Source organism: Calonectris borealis, chromosome 10, assembly GCF_964195595.1.
Source record: "Calonectris borealis chromosome 10, bCalBor7.hap1.2, whole genome shotgun sequence".
In the NCBI taxonomy this organism is placed as follows: domain Eukaryota; kingdom Metazoa; phylum Chordata; class Aves; order Procellariiformes; family Procellariidae; genus Calonectris; species Calonectris borealis.
This window is the reverse complement of record NC_134321.1, coordinates 12082645-12098241: the sequence shown is the minus strand read 5'-3', so window position 1 is coordinate 12098241 and position 15597 is coordinate 12082645. Positions and strand designations below refer to the sequence as shown.

The window sequence follows — 15597 nt, the reverse complement described above, 5'->3', positions numbered from 1 at the left end:
GTGGGCCCATGTGAACCTCATGAAGTTCAACAAGGCCAAGTGCAAGGTCCTGCATGCGGATCGGGGCAACCCCCAGTATCAATACAGGGTGGGGGATGAAGGGATTGAGAGCAGCCCTGCTGAGAAGGACTTGGGGGTACTGGTGGATGAAAAGCTGGACATGAGCCAGCAATGTGCGCTTGCAGCCCAGAAGGCCAACCATATCCTGGGCCACATCAAGAGAAGCATGACCAGCTGGTCAAGGGAGGTGATTCTGCCCCTCTACTCTGCTCTGGTGAGACTCCACCTTGAGTACTGCATCCAGCTCTGAAGCCCTCAACACAAAAAAGACATGGACCTGTTGGAGCGGGTCCAGAGGAGGGCCAGGAAAATGATCGGGGGGATGGAACGCCTCTCCTATGAAGAAAGGCTGAGAGAGCTGGAGTTGTTCAGTCTGGAGAAGAGAAGCCTCCGGGGAGACCTTATTGCAGCCTTTCAGTACCTTAAAGGGGGCTTACAAGAAAGATGGGGACAAACTTTTTAGCGGGGCCTGTTGCGACAGGACAAGGGGGAATGTTTTAAACTAAAAGAGGGTAGATTTAGACTAGATACAAGGAAGAAATTTTTTATAATGAGGGTGGTGAAGCACTGGAACAGGTTGCCCAGAGAAGTGGTAGATGCCCCATCCCTGAAAACATTTAAAGGTCAGGTTGGACACAGCTCTGAGCAACCTGATCTAGTTGAAGATATCCCTGCCCACGGCAAGGGAGTTGGACTAGATGACCTTTAAAGGTCCCTTCCAATCCAAACTATTCTATGATTCTAAGATTCTAAAAAAGTAAGTAAATAATTTTTAAAAAATGATAACTTTCTACTTCAAAGCTTTCTCTTAGTGTGAAGGAATGTTTCATAACTTGTGTTTTCTGCAGATTGCAAAACAACCACTGCAAAGTGGAACTAGCCAGTGCTATAAGTAGGTTATGATTAAGACTTCAGGCTGTAATTCAGCCAAGTCCCACACATAAACCTAATACTAATTCCTAGCAGACCTCAATTACATCCTTATAGATGTGGCTGAACATAACTCAAACTCCTAAGTAATTCCACTTAAGTGTGCATTAATGCTTTACAGCATCAGGACTTTATGCAGCACAGTTGAAATCCATCTGCATTAGAAATTTTAACCAGCCACTGCTTGATGTCTGAATTACATTTTAGTTAAGTATTTGATATATTTTAATAGTGAGGTATCCTCTTACATTGTTACTCCCAAAGCAAACATCTTCTCATATTCATCTCTGGTGGAATAGTTGGGAATAACCTAAGAAAACAATCAAAAGAAAACCCATAAGTAAATTAGAGATTTAAACAGATCTTTTTAACAGCCTACATTTCTCTAACTATGGTCACACACATAGAAAAACAGTGAAAAACAGGAAGACTGATTCAGGTGTTTTATTCCATGCATTCTAGTATTAGAAAAAAAGATGTCTCGCCTTTCTGGCAGTGTGACTATCATGTAAGTTTAAGGAAAACAGTTCTCTAGCCACAAAACTAGCCTGCAGAGAGATAGATATTGAATGGCTCAAAAGACTGGCAAAGAACCAGTATGTTCACTTGTCCAGCTTGCCTTCCAATCAAAGCAGTCCAGATATCTGAGCACCTGATTAATAATCATCTGTTTGCCTATTGAGGGCTTTAAAATCTTCCAAACTGAGCCTAGCTGAACTGTTTTGGTCAAGAACATGTACAGCTCAGGCTCAGTCAGAACAGAAGTCGTCTAATAAGGAGAGGATTGTTCCCTCCATCACTGCAGATCAGCACTCTTGAGGTGAGAGCGACTGTACTGAATAAATGCTGCAGAATTTGGACCCCAGATTCTCCTGTGCACTGTTGTAAGTTCAGGTAGTATAAATAATATTTTAATTCAGCAAACACTTGGAAACTAAACAGAAGAGGAGGAAAAAGAGAAGACAAGATGCTAATACCTACCATGCCATTAGTAATGATTAATCGAGGAGCATACTGATGGCTGGGAAAGAGTCCCAGAGGGTGTCCACTGTACATTACTAGTGTTTGCTCTTCAGTCATCTCTGACAAATAGTGCATTACCAACCAGAACTGAAAGGAAAAGCAAGGAAAGTGAGGGAATCTGTTTGCATCTTACATTTATGTTTCTCTGTGAAGCTGCTAAACTTTGAGTAGGAAGGCAGCTATAAAGATAATGAGGTATACTCACAGATGGAATAACAGCCAGAGCTCTCAACACATTCTTGCTTTTAATAGAGTCCATTAAGAGATATCACACAGCAGGAAATATAAATCACCAACTAGCAAAAGTCTGAATAAGTTCCAGAATAATTTCTCCAGCACAAACCCCAGAAATCCTTCATTTTTAAAGCCGTTCTAATTTTATCTTGAAGTTAACCATTTGGATCTGGCACTTTTCTGGCAATCTTTCCAAACTGGAAAATTTTCCTATAAAAGTGATTAAAATATCCAGGCATATTGTTGGTCCTAACCTGAAATGGATAATTCAGCATCTTCTAGTGCTTGTCATCTTTTCAACAAATTGATATTATAATGTGCACTTAAAAATGAAATAATTTTTCTTCTCAAAGAAAAAAATTCAGCTTTCATTATGGACAGTGAAGAAAGTCCTTGAGGCACCCAGGAGTATACAAATAAATGCATCTCAACCTTGTCTGCATAATTCAATAGTTACTCTTGATGTATGCCAAAAAGTAGGCTTTGACCATCTAAGCTGCCTATAGATTTGACTCAGATCCATCATTGTCTATCACAAAGCCCATTATATTCCACGGGACTTTTAGTATGTGACAAGTAGGCCTGAGAGGAGCTTTCCCATGCGATATTGGAATTCAACAATAGCTTGAAACTAGAGTTTCTGTAGGGACACAGAGACAAAGTTTTGAGAAAAAAATGGAACTGTTGATCAAAGAGACAGCAGTACCAGTGACAAATAAACAAAACCAGTTGTCATGGGCACTTAACCTCTGTGGTTGTGTCTTTGATCTGAATTAAAAATGGTACAGATTTGAAGCCAGTCTCTTCTAACCCAGCTAATTTCCCAAGCTGCAAGTTAAGTTGACCAGGTAAGAGTTACTAGAGTCACTGTCTTGGTTTTTACATTTTGTTTTTGTTTCATAAAAAATGTTGAACAATCAAATTCTGGTCCTACAACAGAACAGGTAACTAGCTGAACTCTCAACTCTTTAGCAGGCTGTGAAAAACACTGGAATAAAACTAGAAGCTGTAAGATAGTTATATCTTTTTGCATTGAAAGGCACAACTACTAAGGAGGAAGCAAAAGCCCTTCCTAGCTTAAAGAATAGTTTTGTTCTCTGCAGGCTTGTAAAGCTAGCTCTGGACATGGTTCGTTCTTTTAAAATTATTCAGAAGAAAGCACAGGTCTGCGTGGATGATATAAACCAAACTGAACCTTTTCACTAGGAATTTTGCAGTAATAGATTTCCAAAAAAGCATGTTGTTTTCAAGCTGCAAGCAGAACAAAATGTTCTGTCATAACTGAATCATTCATGTGATTGCTACTCTAAGTAAGCAAAAACAAAAAGGTTTTGTTTGTCCTGCTGTGAAACAACTGCAGGTCATAGCTCTGGCTTGGATGAGAACAAGAGAAAAGAGAATATTTCTGACTTTGGCAGCGCTTCTACTTCACCTTGCAGCCCGGCATCTGCCTAAGGGATGTCAGTCCAATAAAGGCTACTTTATAAACTGCTGGCACTGCTCACATCAGAAATGCTGTAAAATTCATGTAGTTAACAGGTATTAGTTAACTGGCATTTACTAATTAACACACAGAATAAAGAAATGGTGTGCATTGCCATGGTACCTTTCTTTTAAAAAGTCAGAACAGTTTTGCCTCAAAAGCTGCCTAAGACTTCTATTTAACTCCCATTTACCAGATTAGGAAAGTGAAGCATGAGTTTTCTTTTAGCCACAAATGAAAAATCACAGTCAAACTGGGAAGAAAACCCAGGTCACTCAGTCCCATGCTACAGTGAGGAATCCATTCCTCTCCCCTAACTAGGAACTTCATTTACATGTTAGCTTTGCTTGGATTTTTTAATAAGCAAGAGGCCAGATTCAGGTAAAGCCACAACAAGGTGCATACATGATCCTTTATGACAGAAGTTGGCTCCTTAAGTCAGCTTTTGCTTATGTAAGCTACAGAATCAGAAATCAAGGTCTTCCCAGCCTTCAGGAGTCATGCTGCCCTTCAGGGTGATGTAGATTTCTACATGTGGTGTTTCTGTCCTGCACTGCAAAACTCAATGCCACATCTCCACCTGTCCCCACTCTGTGGCCTTAGGGCATACCAGAGGCTGCAGGGATGATGTGGTTTTGGCATTCACCATAACCACATTTGTGCTTATCCACAGACACTCAGGATGGTTGTTCATTAAATGTTCCTCCTGCCACAACACACCTGTAGAGCATTCAGACGCAGAGAGAATAAATTGAGCTCATACAAAACATAAGTCTAAATATTTTGCTGATGCCAAAGATCTCCTGAAAATGTTTCCCACATGCATTTTGCAGTACTTGGATTAAAGCAAGTGTGTTTATTGCCATTTTTGGATAGAGAAGGAGAACATAGATTATACAACTACACCTAAATCCCAGCTCCGATTTTAGACAGGCTTTTACCCACCTGCCATTATTCTCAGAAGATCAGGGATAATGTTGCTAGGTCTGACAGTAAAGTGCACTATGATCTGGCCAGCTAGCATGTAAATATTTACAACTAATCTGATTTGCTTGGAAAAAGACTCAGGATTGCACTCTCTTAAATCAAAGCCTTTTTTTTTTTTATTCCACTACTTGTTGTGAAAAATGTTGCAAAAGTACCAGAAACAAGCAAGCAAAAGATACACTTTTTTGTTTCCTAGAATTCATTTTACTCTAAAATTATCTGTGCAAATACACAGACACATACAAATGCATCAGAGAAAGACAAAGAACTGGTCTTTACATTATCATACACAGCTTGGTACGTTTATGGTATTATGTTTAGTATTTCTGCTGGGCTGTCTGTGCGCTCCTTACTAAATAAAGCTCTCCCCATCTATGCAGTTCATAACCGAGCATTCCTCTATCCAGACAGGATGTTTTGGAGTATTTTGAGACAACGACTGCCAAGAATTATCACAAACTGCCTAAGCAGAATGTGCGTGGGGGGAGGGTGAAACAGGTTTCGTGAAACAAGTTGCAAAAGCAGCAATGTCCTACCTGCGCCCAGTTGCTGAAGACCTGCCCATTTCCCCCATAAGTGACAAGCTCCTGAGGAAACTGAAAAAGACAATTTAACAATTTCTGAAACATTTCACTGTATCTCCAAGCTATTTTTTAAATCTCAGTAATAAATCTTTTCTATAGCTTATTGCACAGTCTAGATTCTTGAAATCATAAAATACCATCATAAAAGTGATAATTTAAGAAAAAAAAAAAATTTTCAATATGAGATGTTTGTTATTGTTACAGCGGTATTTTGGATGCAGAATGCTACAAAGTGATTCCTGGATTGCAGTTTCTGTAACAGACAGACATCCCAGTAAACTCCCTTAAACAGAGAGTGAATGAGCTTACAGTTCGGTTGCTACTGGCATTTACAGCTGGAAGAGTCTACACCCAGCAAGGCACAGTTGCATGGCCTCTCCCCTGCCATTTGCAAAAAGATGCATTACATTGGGTAGTGCTTGTAAGGATGGGCTTTGGTCCTGTAATCATCTAGTAAATTTGTCCTTGAGGGACGAGCTTTCAAAGATACAGGAAGCATCAGCACTAATTTTTCAACATATGTTGTAGAAGCAATGTACTAAGAGCTGAGCTCTACCTATCTCACAGACAGCGGCCAAGCTCCTGTATATAATGGGAGCTGAAGTGAGTCTTGTTGGTGTTGTAGGAGGCCTCAGAGGTCTGAGTTAGGACCAGGACCCATCGTGCAGGATTAACAACTGCACACAGCAGGACACTAAAGAACTTAATACAAAAGACCCCAAACCCCAGGAATCAAAACATAACCACAAGAAAAGTATAGAATAACCTTTAGTCCCTTGCAGGCTTAGCCTCACAGAAATGGACATTCTAGCGCATTACTCCGTAAGGAAGCTGCCTTGGCACTACTGAAATTGGCCTGCTTAGCTAACACACAGCAGCCAGCTCTACATGTACAGGGACTGCCACGTACCTTGGAGCACAGAACAAGCAAAAGGCCTATGAACAACTAAAATCCTATTCAATGCATGGACGGAGGACCATCTGCACAAGGATTAATTTCACCTATATGCCTAAATTCTTCAGTTTTTATGTGAGAGCACATAGAGAATGTAACTTGCACATTTGCTGCTGCCTTATGAATCCAGCTTCCTTATTTTCACTGTACCTTACCTGAGCCACTGAGGGATCCAGATTATTCATGATCATCAACATAATGGCAGCAGCTGATTTGGTCTTGCAAGGGTAGTCTCCTATGGGGTACGCTCTGAAACGTTAGTCACAAAAATTTAGGGGAGAGACCCTGACTCACAAGGGCAACCACAACAACATACCTCACAGAAATATCCCGGCATGCCAACACATTCATTTGAGTTGCAGGCTTTTATTCAGGAGGGAAGGAAAAAAAAAAAGGAGAAAGCGCAGATCTGAAATTACATACGTACCTTAACAGGCAAATCAGGTTTTAACCGTTATCAGAACTAAGCAAAGAAAAAATGGTATTCAGCTTATCATTTGCTGAATCAGTTAATCACAATTGGTTATAAATATGGTGGCCAAGAGCTCTCATTGCTTTTTAACTGAATTATTTTTGGGATGCTGGAACTGGCCTCTGAAACACAGTTGCCAGGCCAAGCAGCTAAGTCCTGCAATGCCAAGGAAAACAGCATCAGTGGAAGTTGCCTTCAGGCTCATCAGCCTTTGTTATTTAAGATCCTATCTAAGAAAAAACACCCAGCTTGAATTTTGGTCCCAAAGAAGCTCTCAAAAACTGAACTAGTTAGGAGAAATATGGGCCTTTTTACTGAATAAGGTACATTTCATCCAGAAAGTTGAGAGGTGAGGTATGGGAAACCCTCACAAAAGTATTCTGAGTAAGATTTCCTAGCACTAATGTACTTCAATGCCAACCACTGCAATCGTTTCACTGTTATCTTCTCCTTCACCATCTGTTTGTTATATCAAATTGCTCTAAAACTTCTAGTCCTAGATTTTTACTGTAGCTCTTCAGGGCAGGGGCAATTCCTTTGCTGTGTTTGCACAGATTTTAGTACAATTGTGCTGAGGCCTCTAAGGTATGATACCAAAAGGAAGTATTTTTGCTCTTTCCCTTTCTGTACGCAACACCACCATTATAGATGCTGGAAATTCCTAAAGGTAGATAGGATCATTTGACATGGTTTCTAAATGATCTTCCTTTTATTGGACCATAGATCTTCAGTGGCTGGACACTTGCTTTGTACAGGGAAGACAGTTACACTGAAAAGGTTAGGCTAAAGAGTGCCAACTACAAAAAAAAATTGGACATCCGCTGACCAGCTCATGAGCTAAGATCTGGAATGTATATTCTACAGATTTAGCAAATGGGCTCCTCCCATGATCATATGCACTTTATCCTAGCTTTTTACATCAGGATTCTAAAACAAATGCCTTGTAGTCGTTGCCAAACCAGGAGGGAAAGCATTTGAGTTTTTCCACAATACTTTTTTTATTAGTGTTTTCTGCTTTTCTAAGTTTGATGTGATAAAATAACAGGATTTCTGTGGGATGATACCAATTCATCAAGAGGAGATATTTCCACATAATATTGCTCAGAACATAAGAAATCCAAAGTTCAGATATCAGCTGAGTGTACTGGTATGGGAACATGGCTGTTAAATGGAACAGAACCAAGCTGGACTGTGCTCCCTGGGACATATAGAACAAAAATCAAATACTATCAGACTACAGAGAACAAAAGTCATTTTCTTAATCTGAGACTGTAAGAATCTATTAGAAAGAGTGATCAGTGAAATGGTCACAAAGAAAAAAATATTTGAAGCTATCAAAGAGTCACTGATGCCAGTGATGGAAACAAGCTGGTGGACTGTCTCATCCAAGCCTACTTGGAGGGTGCCCTCATCTGTAGTTCAGGACTAGGGTCCTCTGAAGTCCAGCTCTGCAATATCTTTCAAACAGTCTTCCAGTTGTCCTCCCCTTAGCTGAATTCTGCAAGAGCTGACCCCAAACTAGTATGGACAGCACAGAAATATGGATGTCTGTGGAAACCAGAGTGCTTTCTAGTTGCTTGCTTTGTTCAGATTTCTCTATAGACGTTAACCAGGCCCCTGCTGGATGCAAAAAGGAATCAATCAGTCTAAAAAAAGCAGCTAGCCCCTGGCAGCCCTCTCTAAAACTGTTCTGCTTCACAAACATTAGCCCCATCAGCCCTAGAATGAAGTGATGCTCCAAGATCAACAGGCAACAGGCACAGCATATTACAAACCAGGGTCAGATACAGGTTCCAATGATGGAAAAATGTACTGGCTTTCTTTTAAGCCCAGAAAGTCTTCTCTGTGAGACTGGAAAACAACCAGCCACTCACAGCAGGTCTCAAGTCATCCACTCATCTGATCTTACCTCCTGGTTCAGTTGAGACTTGACTTGCAGCAGCTCAGGACTACTGCAAGTTTTCTGCCCAGGTTGCAATCAGAGGTCTCTGAGTAATGACTGGCCTCTAAAAACTAAGATTTGCCGTGGGGCAGAGCATTTGGGATCTCTGTGTATGATAAAGCTGGCATTACCAAGCACACAACCTTGCACAATCCTTTCCCTGTGTTGAGTAGTGCTGAGTTTTCCAGCAGCGAGACTGCTGGATGCCACAGCCTATCCAAAACGGTGCACACTGTCTCCCTACTAGTCCCACGGGACTCTCCTGAGGACAGAGAACAGGATGAAAGCTGCAGGATGAAGGATTATGCAGCTTCACAGAAGAGCATCCCAAAACATGCAGTATCCCTCATTGGAAATGAAACCACAGCTATCTAATGATACACAGAACATCCAATTTATACAGATGATGCACTTAATTAATATGTCATGACATGACCTCTACAAGAGGTAAATTAGGACACAGTATGCCACTATTTAAAGGTCCGTTTCACAGGTGAAAGCTGGTAAACAAATGGCAGCCAAATACAACATGAACCATCCGGTACTTACCTCATCTCAATATCTGGAAAGAATCTGTACATATAGATATGGCCGTACAGCCTGAGTTCTTCAGCAAATTCCAGCGCCAGCTTCTTTTGTATTTCAGGTGGGAAATAACGCAAGGCATTGTGCAAAGCCAGCTGCCAAAAAAACCCAAAAGAGACAAAAATTGAAGTAAAAGAGAAATGGAGGTAAATGGGTGGCCCTGAACTTTAATCAGACTCAGCTGGAAGCCTGCCTAAGTTATCACAAAGATGATATAATTTAAAAGGCCAAGCTCACACCAGGGGAGCTCCATTCCTGCTTTCTTATTGAAGTGTTTCCACCTGCATCTTTCCTTGTAGATTCAGTTGCTGTACACATGTAACCCTCCCTTTCCCACCCCCGCAAATCTGAATGGAGAGACCTTGGAGATTTGTTAAGTAGTGCTCAACCCTATCAATATCAGACATGGTCGAATTCCCTCTCACAATGCTAGGGGGCACTGAACTACCAAGGAAAAAATTGTTCAGAAATCCTTAGACTGAGACCCTGAACTCCTAGAGACACTGAAGACCCTACTCTACTTTCCATTCAAAAAAGGGATCTTAGCCCTGAGTTATGTGACATACTTCCAGATGAAGATGTTCTTGGGCTAAGTTTTATTAAAGATTCTCTACATTTAGCATCCTAGTGTATTGCAGAGGGTGGTGGTTTACATTATTTTATTGATGCTACATGTATCACTTCCAAATTAGCTAAAGTGATTACTAGGCACTGAATTAAATTCTGCAGATGATACTACACGGCTTATACTCCCTATTGCCTTCAAAGACATTACCCATGGTTTGCAAAGTACAGTATGTCCTTTTGGATGAAAGAAACCATAAATAAATCACTATCTCTAGCAACAGTCTGTTAAGTCATGTCTCTGTATTCCATGTTCCATTTGATTAAAACCATAATGAGAATAAAGATTTTGTAATCCCTAAAAAGCCAATTTCATGCAAAGATGCTAAAAGATCTTGTAAGTTCCCTGATAATGGCAACACTATCCAAATTACTTTTAGTTGAAGAGATTCACAAATCATATGGAATTTCACATCTTCTTTAGGCTGATTTTTTAATGGCAGTGGAAAGGGTAGAGAAGGATCAAGTTTGCTTCCAGATCTGACAACAGTCTACAAAACAACCAGGGAAGCCCAGTTTCGGAGAGGGCTGAGTATAGCAAGGATACTCCATGTTTGCGACATCTGCTGTTAGCAGTTCAAAGAGTTATGGAAGCAAGTATTTTCTGGAGGAAGTGAAGGGGTAGGCTGTAGTAGAGGAAATAGGTATCTAAACAAAGGCACCTGGAACCATCCAGTCTAGGTATCATCACCATCTATCCTGGTAAGAAGTCCTGAAAAGCTCTATAAGGCCTTAGCTCAGTAATAAACCTCTGCGTTCAACATGACTATGGTCTGCTCTTATGGCTAGAGCTCTCCAGCCCTTTCATTTGAGCACTACTAGAGGCTGGTCTCACATACCTTAGAGCAGACAGAAAGAACGATACCTAAAGATGCCCCATACTAAGAGAGGTTTTTGTTGGCATACTTGCTACTGAACAGGCATATGGGTCAGACCCTTTCAGATCAGTGAAGCTATACATCAGCTGAGAATCAGACCAGTAAAACCCTACAAATTAGATTTGCCATTCCACAGAGAATGACAAGGGGGAAAACGTATTTAACAGATGAGCAAATGCAACTTCCATCTTCATATACCACCTTATTCTTCTCCAATTAGGTAAGCAGTCATTTTTCAAGGGCATGTTATTAATAAACACAAAAATCCCAGCTATATCCACATCATGACAAAATATGTGGGGACTTTCAAAGTCAATCTTAGTATCAAGCAGCCATCACAGTGGGTTCTAGGTCTAAGAAATTTCTAAAGTAAGAATAAATTCACCTGCATCCCTTGCAACAAAAAAATCAAGAGGAAAACATTCCCACACTTGGCATTTTGTCTGCCTGTAAGAACTGCAGAGAACTATCATGATGAGTGTTTTGCTTCCAGTCTGGCAAGGATCACCCAGTCTTTGATCAATATATTACTTGTATTATAATGAAACTGATAGGCAAATATTTTTCTTCATCCTAAAAATACAAGCAAGCAAAATCTGGTTGGATTTTCAAATAAATTCACTTAGACTGAGCCTCTATCCTATTAATGTTACGCGTTAGCAGAAGCCTGAATTTTGATGATGCAAACATTAATGAAACATGAACTCAGATGTTATATGAAGGGTGGGAAGGGCACCTTGGTTACACAGACAATAGAGAGCTGATCTTATGAAAGAGGACTAAGACTGGGGCTTGTTTAGCTTAACTGAACAAAGGTGACATTTGATTGCTGTCTCACTGAAGGATGAATGTCAAAGCAGGAAGGAGGTTCAGGGAAATGCTGGAATAAGAATAAATAGCTGTGAATTAGCCATAAAAAATGTACTCTTGAAATTAGAAGAATTTAAATATAAGAGATTCTGAAACAGTCTCTCAATAGGAGAGCTAGGGCACTTAAAATTGCTTAGATGGAGCCTGACTGCTTTGTGAAAGGGCAATTGCCATGTGCATCAGGAATAATTTTGCATATTCATTATTGAGTCATAAACTGAATAACCTGAGAAAGGCACTCAAGGAGCAAATTCAAGTAGACTGTTCATCATGCTTTTGTGGAAAGGTAATACAAGGCCATTATTCCTTACATTTCATTAAAGCACCATATAAAACATGATTCTGACCTTTAAGTAGGATTGATTTTACCTATAACTGACACATTGCATTCTGAATATTAGACATTGTGCATTTGATATTTAGATGTTCTTCCTGTTCATAACTTCCACTGACAGAAGCTTAAGCTGCACGTGCTCAGCACCTCTGAAAAACCAGGTCCAGAGCTCACTGGTGTCTTAAAAAAAAAAAAATCAATTGCACTTACACTCCTGAGCCTGATAGTTTGTTTTAAAAAACCCGCTCTGAATTTGCCGAGTTACTGATTCAGTTCAGCTCAGTGCAATACCAGCATCAGATGCAAAGTCTTCCTCTTAGACCTGCCAGCTGGATCTAACATTTGATTCTTGTGTTTAAGCTCTAGTCACTAGTAGGGTGTCGTTTTTGGATTCACTGGCATTCACAGTCCATCATCAGGACTTCCAATTTAAGGATCTTGAGACACTCAAACACTAAGATTTGCAGTCTCCCTGTTTACTGAGGGGAAGGGAAGCATGAAGTGATTAGCTAAACTCTGCAACAGTTTCATTCGTAGTTCTGCCCTTTCCCAGAGGAGATGTTGCTTGCCTCCCACTTGTCCTCTTCTGCCTGATGATATCCAGGCCCAGAATCTTTGCTGGCACTATTCTCTAAACAGCAACTGTAAAAGCAAGATGGTTGTTTCATGTATTGCTCTTCCTGATAGGTCCCAGTTTAGATCAGCTCAGTTGGGAAGTAAACATGGTGATTTCTGACTGGCCATTGCTATGAATGCCCCATGGGCTCTGAAAGTTTAACCAAGTTCTTTATCATCCAGACATTCCAGAATAGGAGCCAACAGGTTGGCCTTCCCAATCCACATATAAACTTTTAAAAGTGGCCTCATTTCTGGATCGTAAGGCAACCATTAAAGTCAAATGTCCTGCTTCTCCAGAAAGTTCAACAAGAACTTCAGGTGCTATGCAACTTCACAGACTCTGGTTTTCAGCTCTTTGTACTAGGATGTCATGAAGCAGCAAGGCCCAGCCGCTCCCTAAGGGATAGGGAGTCAGGGTAACACAGCCAGCAGGACAAGCACCTCACCGGCCAGGGTCCAGCCTCATAGTACCTGAGAGGTGAGCAGGGCAGCCCAGGGATGGCAGCCAGGTTCCACCAGGAGTCCAGGTCATCAGGCAAGATCATGGCGATGTGCAGGTCTGGGGCCAAGCTAGGAGTGCAACTCAGGATCAGGTCTGGTGATGGTTACTACAGAGAGATTGGGCCCAGAAATCACCAAGAAGGTTCATAGTGGCAAGTCAGCCCACAGGTTGGAGACCAGATAAATGAGGTCCATGGCTGGGCACTGGGACACCCTGTGACAGAACTAGAGGTAGATACATCTCCAACATAACTGACATTAAAGTCCCAGGCCTGGGCTTAAATGGAGCCCCTAAGCCTATGGGCAGAGGGCATGGGTGGAGATCTCAGGTGAGGCTTGTCAAGGTCATTAAGGCCCATTACTGACCTCAGGGCCTATGACAGACACAAATGACACTGCAATCAGGTAACAGATGATCATGCTGGGGTAGCAGGAAGCCTGTGATATGATTTGGCTTTAAGGTATGTAAAGGAACTGCTGCATGGATGAAGAGATACCATTTTTTTCTGATTCTGAGCAACACCGAGAAGTGCACATTCTTCCCAAGTTGCTCCAGCTTTACTGGCATGTCAGTAAGTACTGAGTATGCAACATCCTTGTTCTGCAAAGGACACACCACGCATAAGATTTTAAAGGTATTTTCTTTATAGCGTATTTACATTAAGATACAGATGCTGAGAAACAGAAAGCTAGGGTTTCCTGACCTGTGGAGAGGAAGAGAGAGGATGTGGCTGTTCCTCAGGCAAAGAATGCCGAAGGAAGAGAACTCAGGAAACATATAAACAGAATCAGTTCTGAGAAACGGCTTCATTTATCCAAGAAGATTAAAGTTGGTATGATAGGAAGAATTATATACCTCTTCAGCAAGCCCCAAAACACACAGAACTTTATAAATCTCACAGGATTTCTATTATAACCACAAAAGGAGGCCCAAGAAAATAAAACATTGGCAGTGCTAAGGTTTACTATTGTAGAAAGGGCTAAAACTGGAATGAAGGCATATGAAGAGAGGGACAAATCCTGAGGAAATTAGCAGAGCATTATTAACTTAACTTCTGTCACAGCTTCCCCCAAGTACTTCAATTAGAAAATGAACACAGTGTCATACCTAAAGACAAGCGTCGCAATATGCTCAGCATTATAGATTGCCAACAAAATCCGGAAGCTTGTCTCAAGACTTAAGAACCACCTTGTAGACAGACAAACTTTTCTATAGTTGTCTATCTACATGCTTTTCTAAGCATGGAACACCTCTTAAAAAAAAAGAGATTTGACCTTTCAGATATAAAATAAATACCAGCTGAGCCTCTAACTCTGTTAAGAGTTTAAGGTGAAAGATTAAGAGTAAAATAAATCAGAAAGGAAGCTTTTAAATCTTTAACAGTCTAATAAAAACCCCAACTAGTGTGATCTCTTATCACATGTGGTAGATAAGAAGGAGAGATGAGGGTAGGATGTTAGATAGTAGACTGGGTCCAGAAAATCAGTCTAGTGTCATCTCCCTGCAACACTTAAAGGAGGCAGGAAACTATTCCAGTTTCTATACAGGGGTGAGGACTTTGTCATTACCTTTCTCTCCCCAGGTAGAGAGTAAGGTTTGGCATCCTTTTGAGAGATAGCATCTTCTCTCCTGCAACGTGGCCTCCTTCATGCTATAGCAGATGTCTCATGGGGAAAAGTGATTTAGCAAAGGCAAAGGATAAAATGGAGATGATTGGCAATGTTCTGACATGCAGTGAAACTCACTCCCTGCTCCCTTATCTTTGCAGCCATCACCATACACCACAGCCCCCAATGCACACTTAGTAGCCACACTTCCACATGTCTGAGCTGTCCCAGGCGCAGACAGGATGCCTCAGCCATGATGCTCCTGACATTGAAGTATATCTTCTTTGGATATCTCACAGCTGTTCCTCTTTCTACCCTTTGACTAGGCTCTCCTCTGCTTGTGAAAGTGGACTTTGAAAGAATTTGGCTGCTGATGCCAGTGGGGAACTCCCACGAAGGCAAGGAAGTTGTGTGCAACTTGTTAGTGGGAAGGAACTTCTGTGTTCTGACCAGAATGTCACATTGTAAGTGATGTTACATGTGATGAGGCACAGACTTTCAAACTAAGGAACCACCTTACCCTCTCCCACACAAATTCCTAAGGATGTCCACCCATTGACCATTATTTTCTGCTGATGATTTTTTTTAAATCTCTAACATGAAATAATGCAATGATTACTTTAGTGTGTACATAGACTATTCAAACAAAAAGAGACAGGAAAAGAATTACACAACTAAAGACAAATAATTAACTCAACTCCCTACAAACTTGCCTAAATTCCAGGACACTTCAGACTACTGGCTAAAATAAATTATCTTTGGATCTTTTATGCAAATATACAGATGTATAGCTTGTACCATGATGTTGATTCACCACATTTGATGTTTATTGCATTTGATACATATGCAGTGTTTTTGCAACAGCATTCATAATCTCATCTCCAAGGAACAATGCTGGAATGACAGCAT

General features: G+C 40.9%; 1 protein-coding gene across 1 annotated transcript in view; it reads right to left on the bottom strand.

Moving 5' to 3' along the window:
- Positions 1-15597, bottom strand: part of UROC1 (urocanate hydratase 1) — a 46375-nt gene that overhangs the window by 28448 nt on the left and 2330 nt on the right. Inside the window, exons 4-8 of the mRNA XM_075158866.1 lie at positions 9220-9350; positions 6412-6505; positions 5254-5313; positions 1972-2100; positions 1239-1300 (exon numbers count right to left, since the gene is read on the bottom strand). Coding sequence (XP_075014967.1) covers positions 1239-1300; positions 1972-2100; positions 5254-5313; positions 6412-6505; positions 9220-9350 — 476 coding nt within the window. The remainder of the gene's footprint in view (positions 1-1238; positions 1301-1971; positions 2101-5253; positions 5314-6411; positions 6506-9219; positions 9351-15597) is intronic.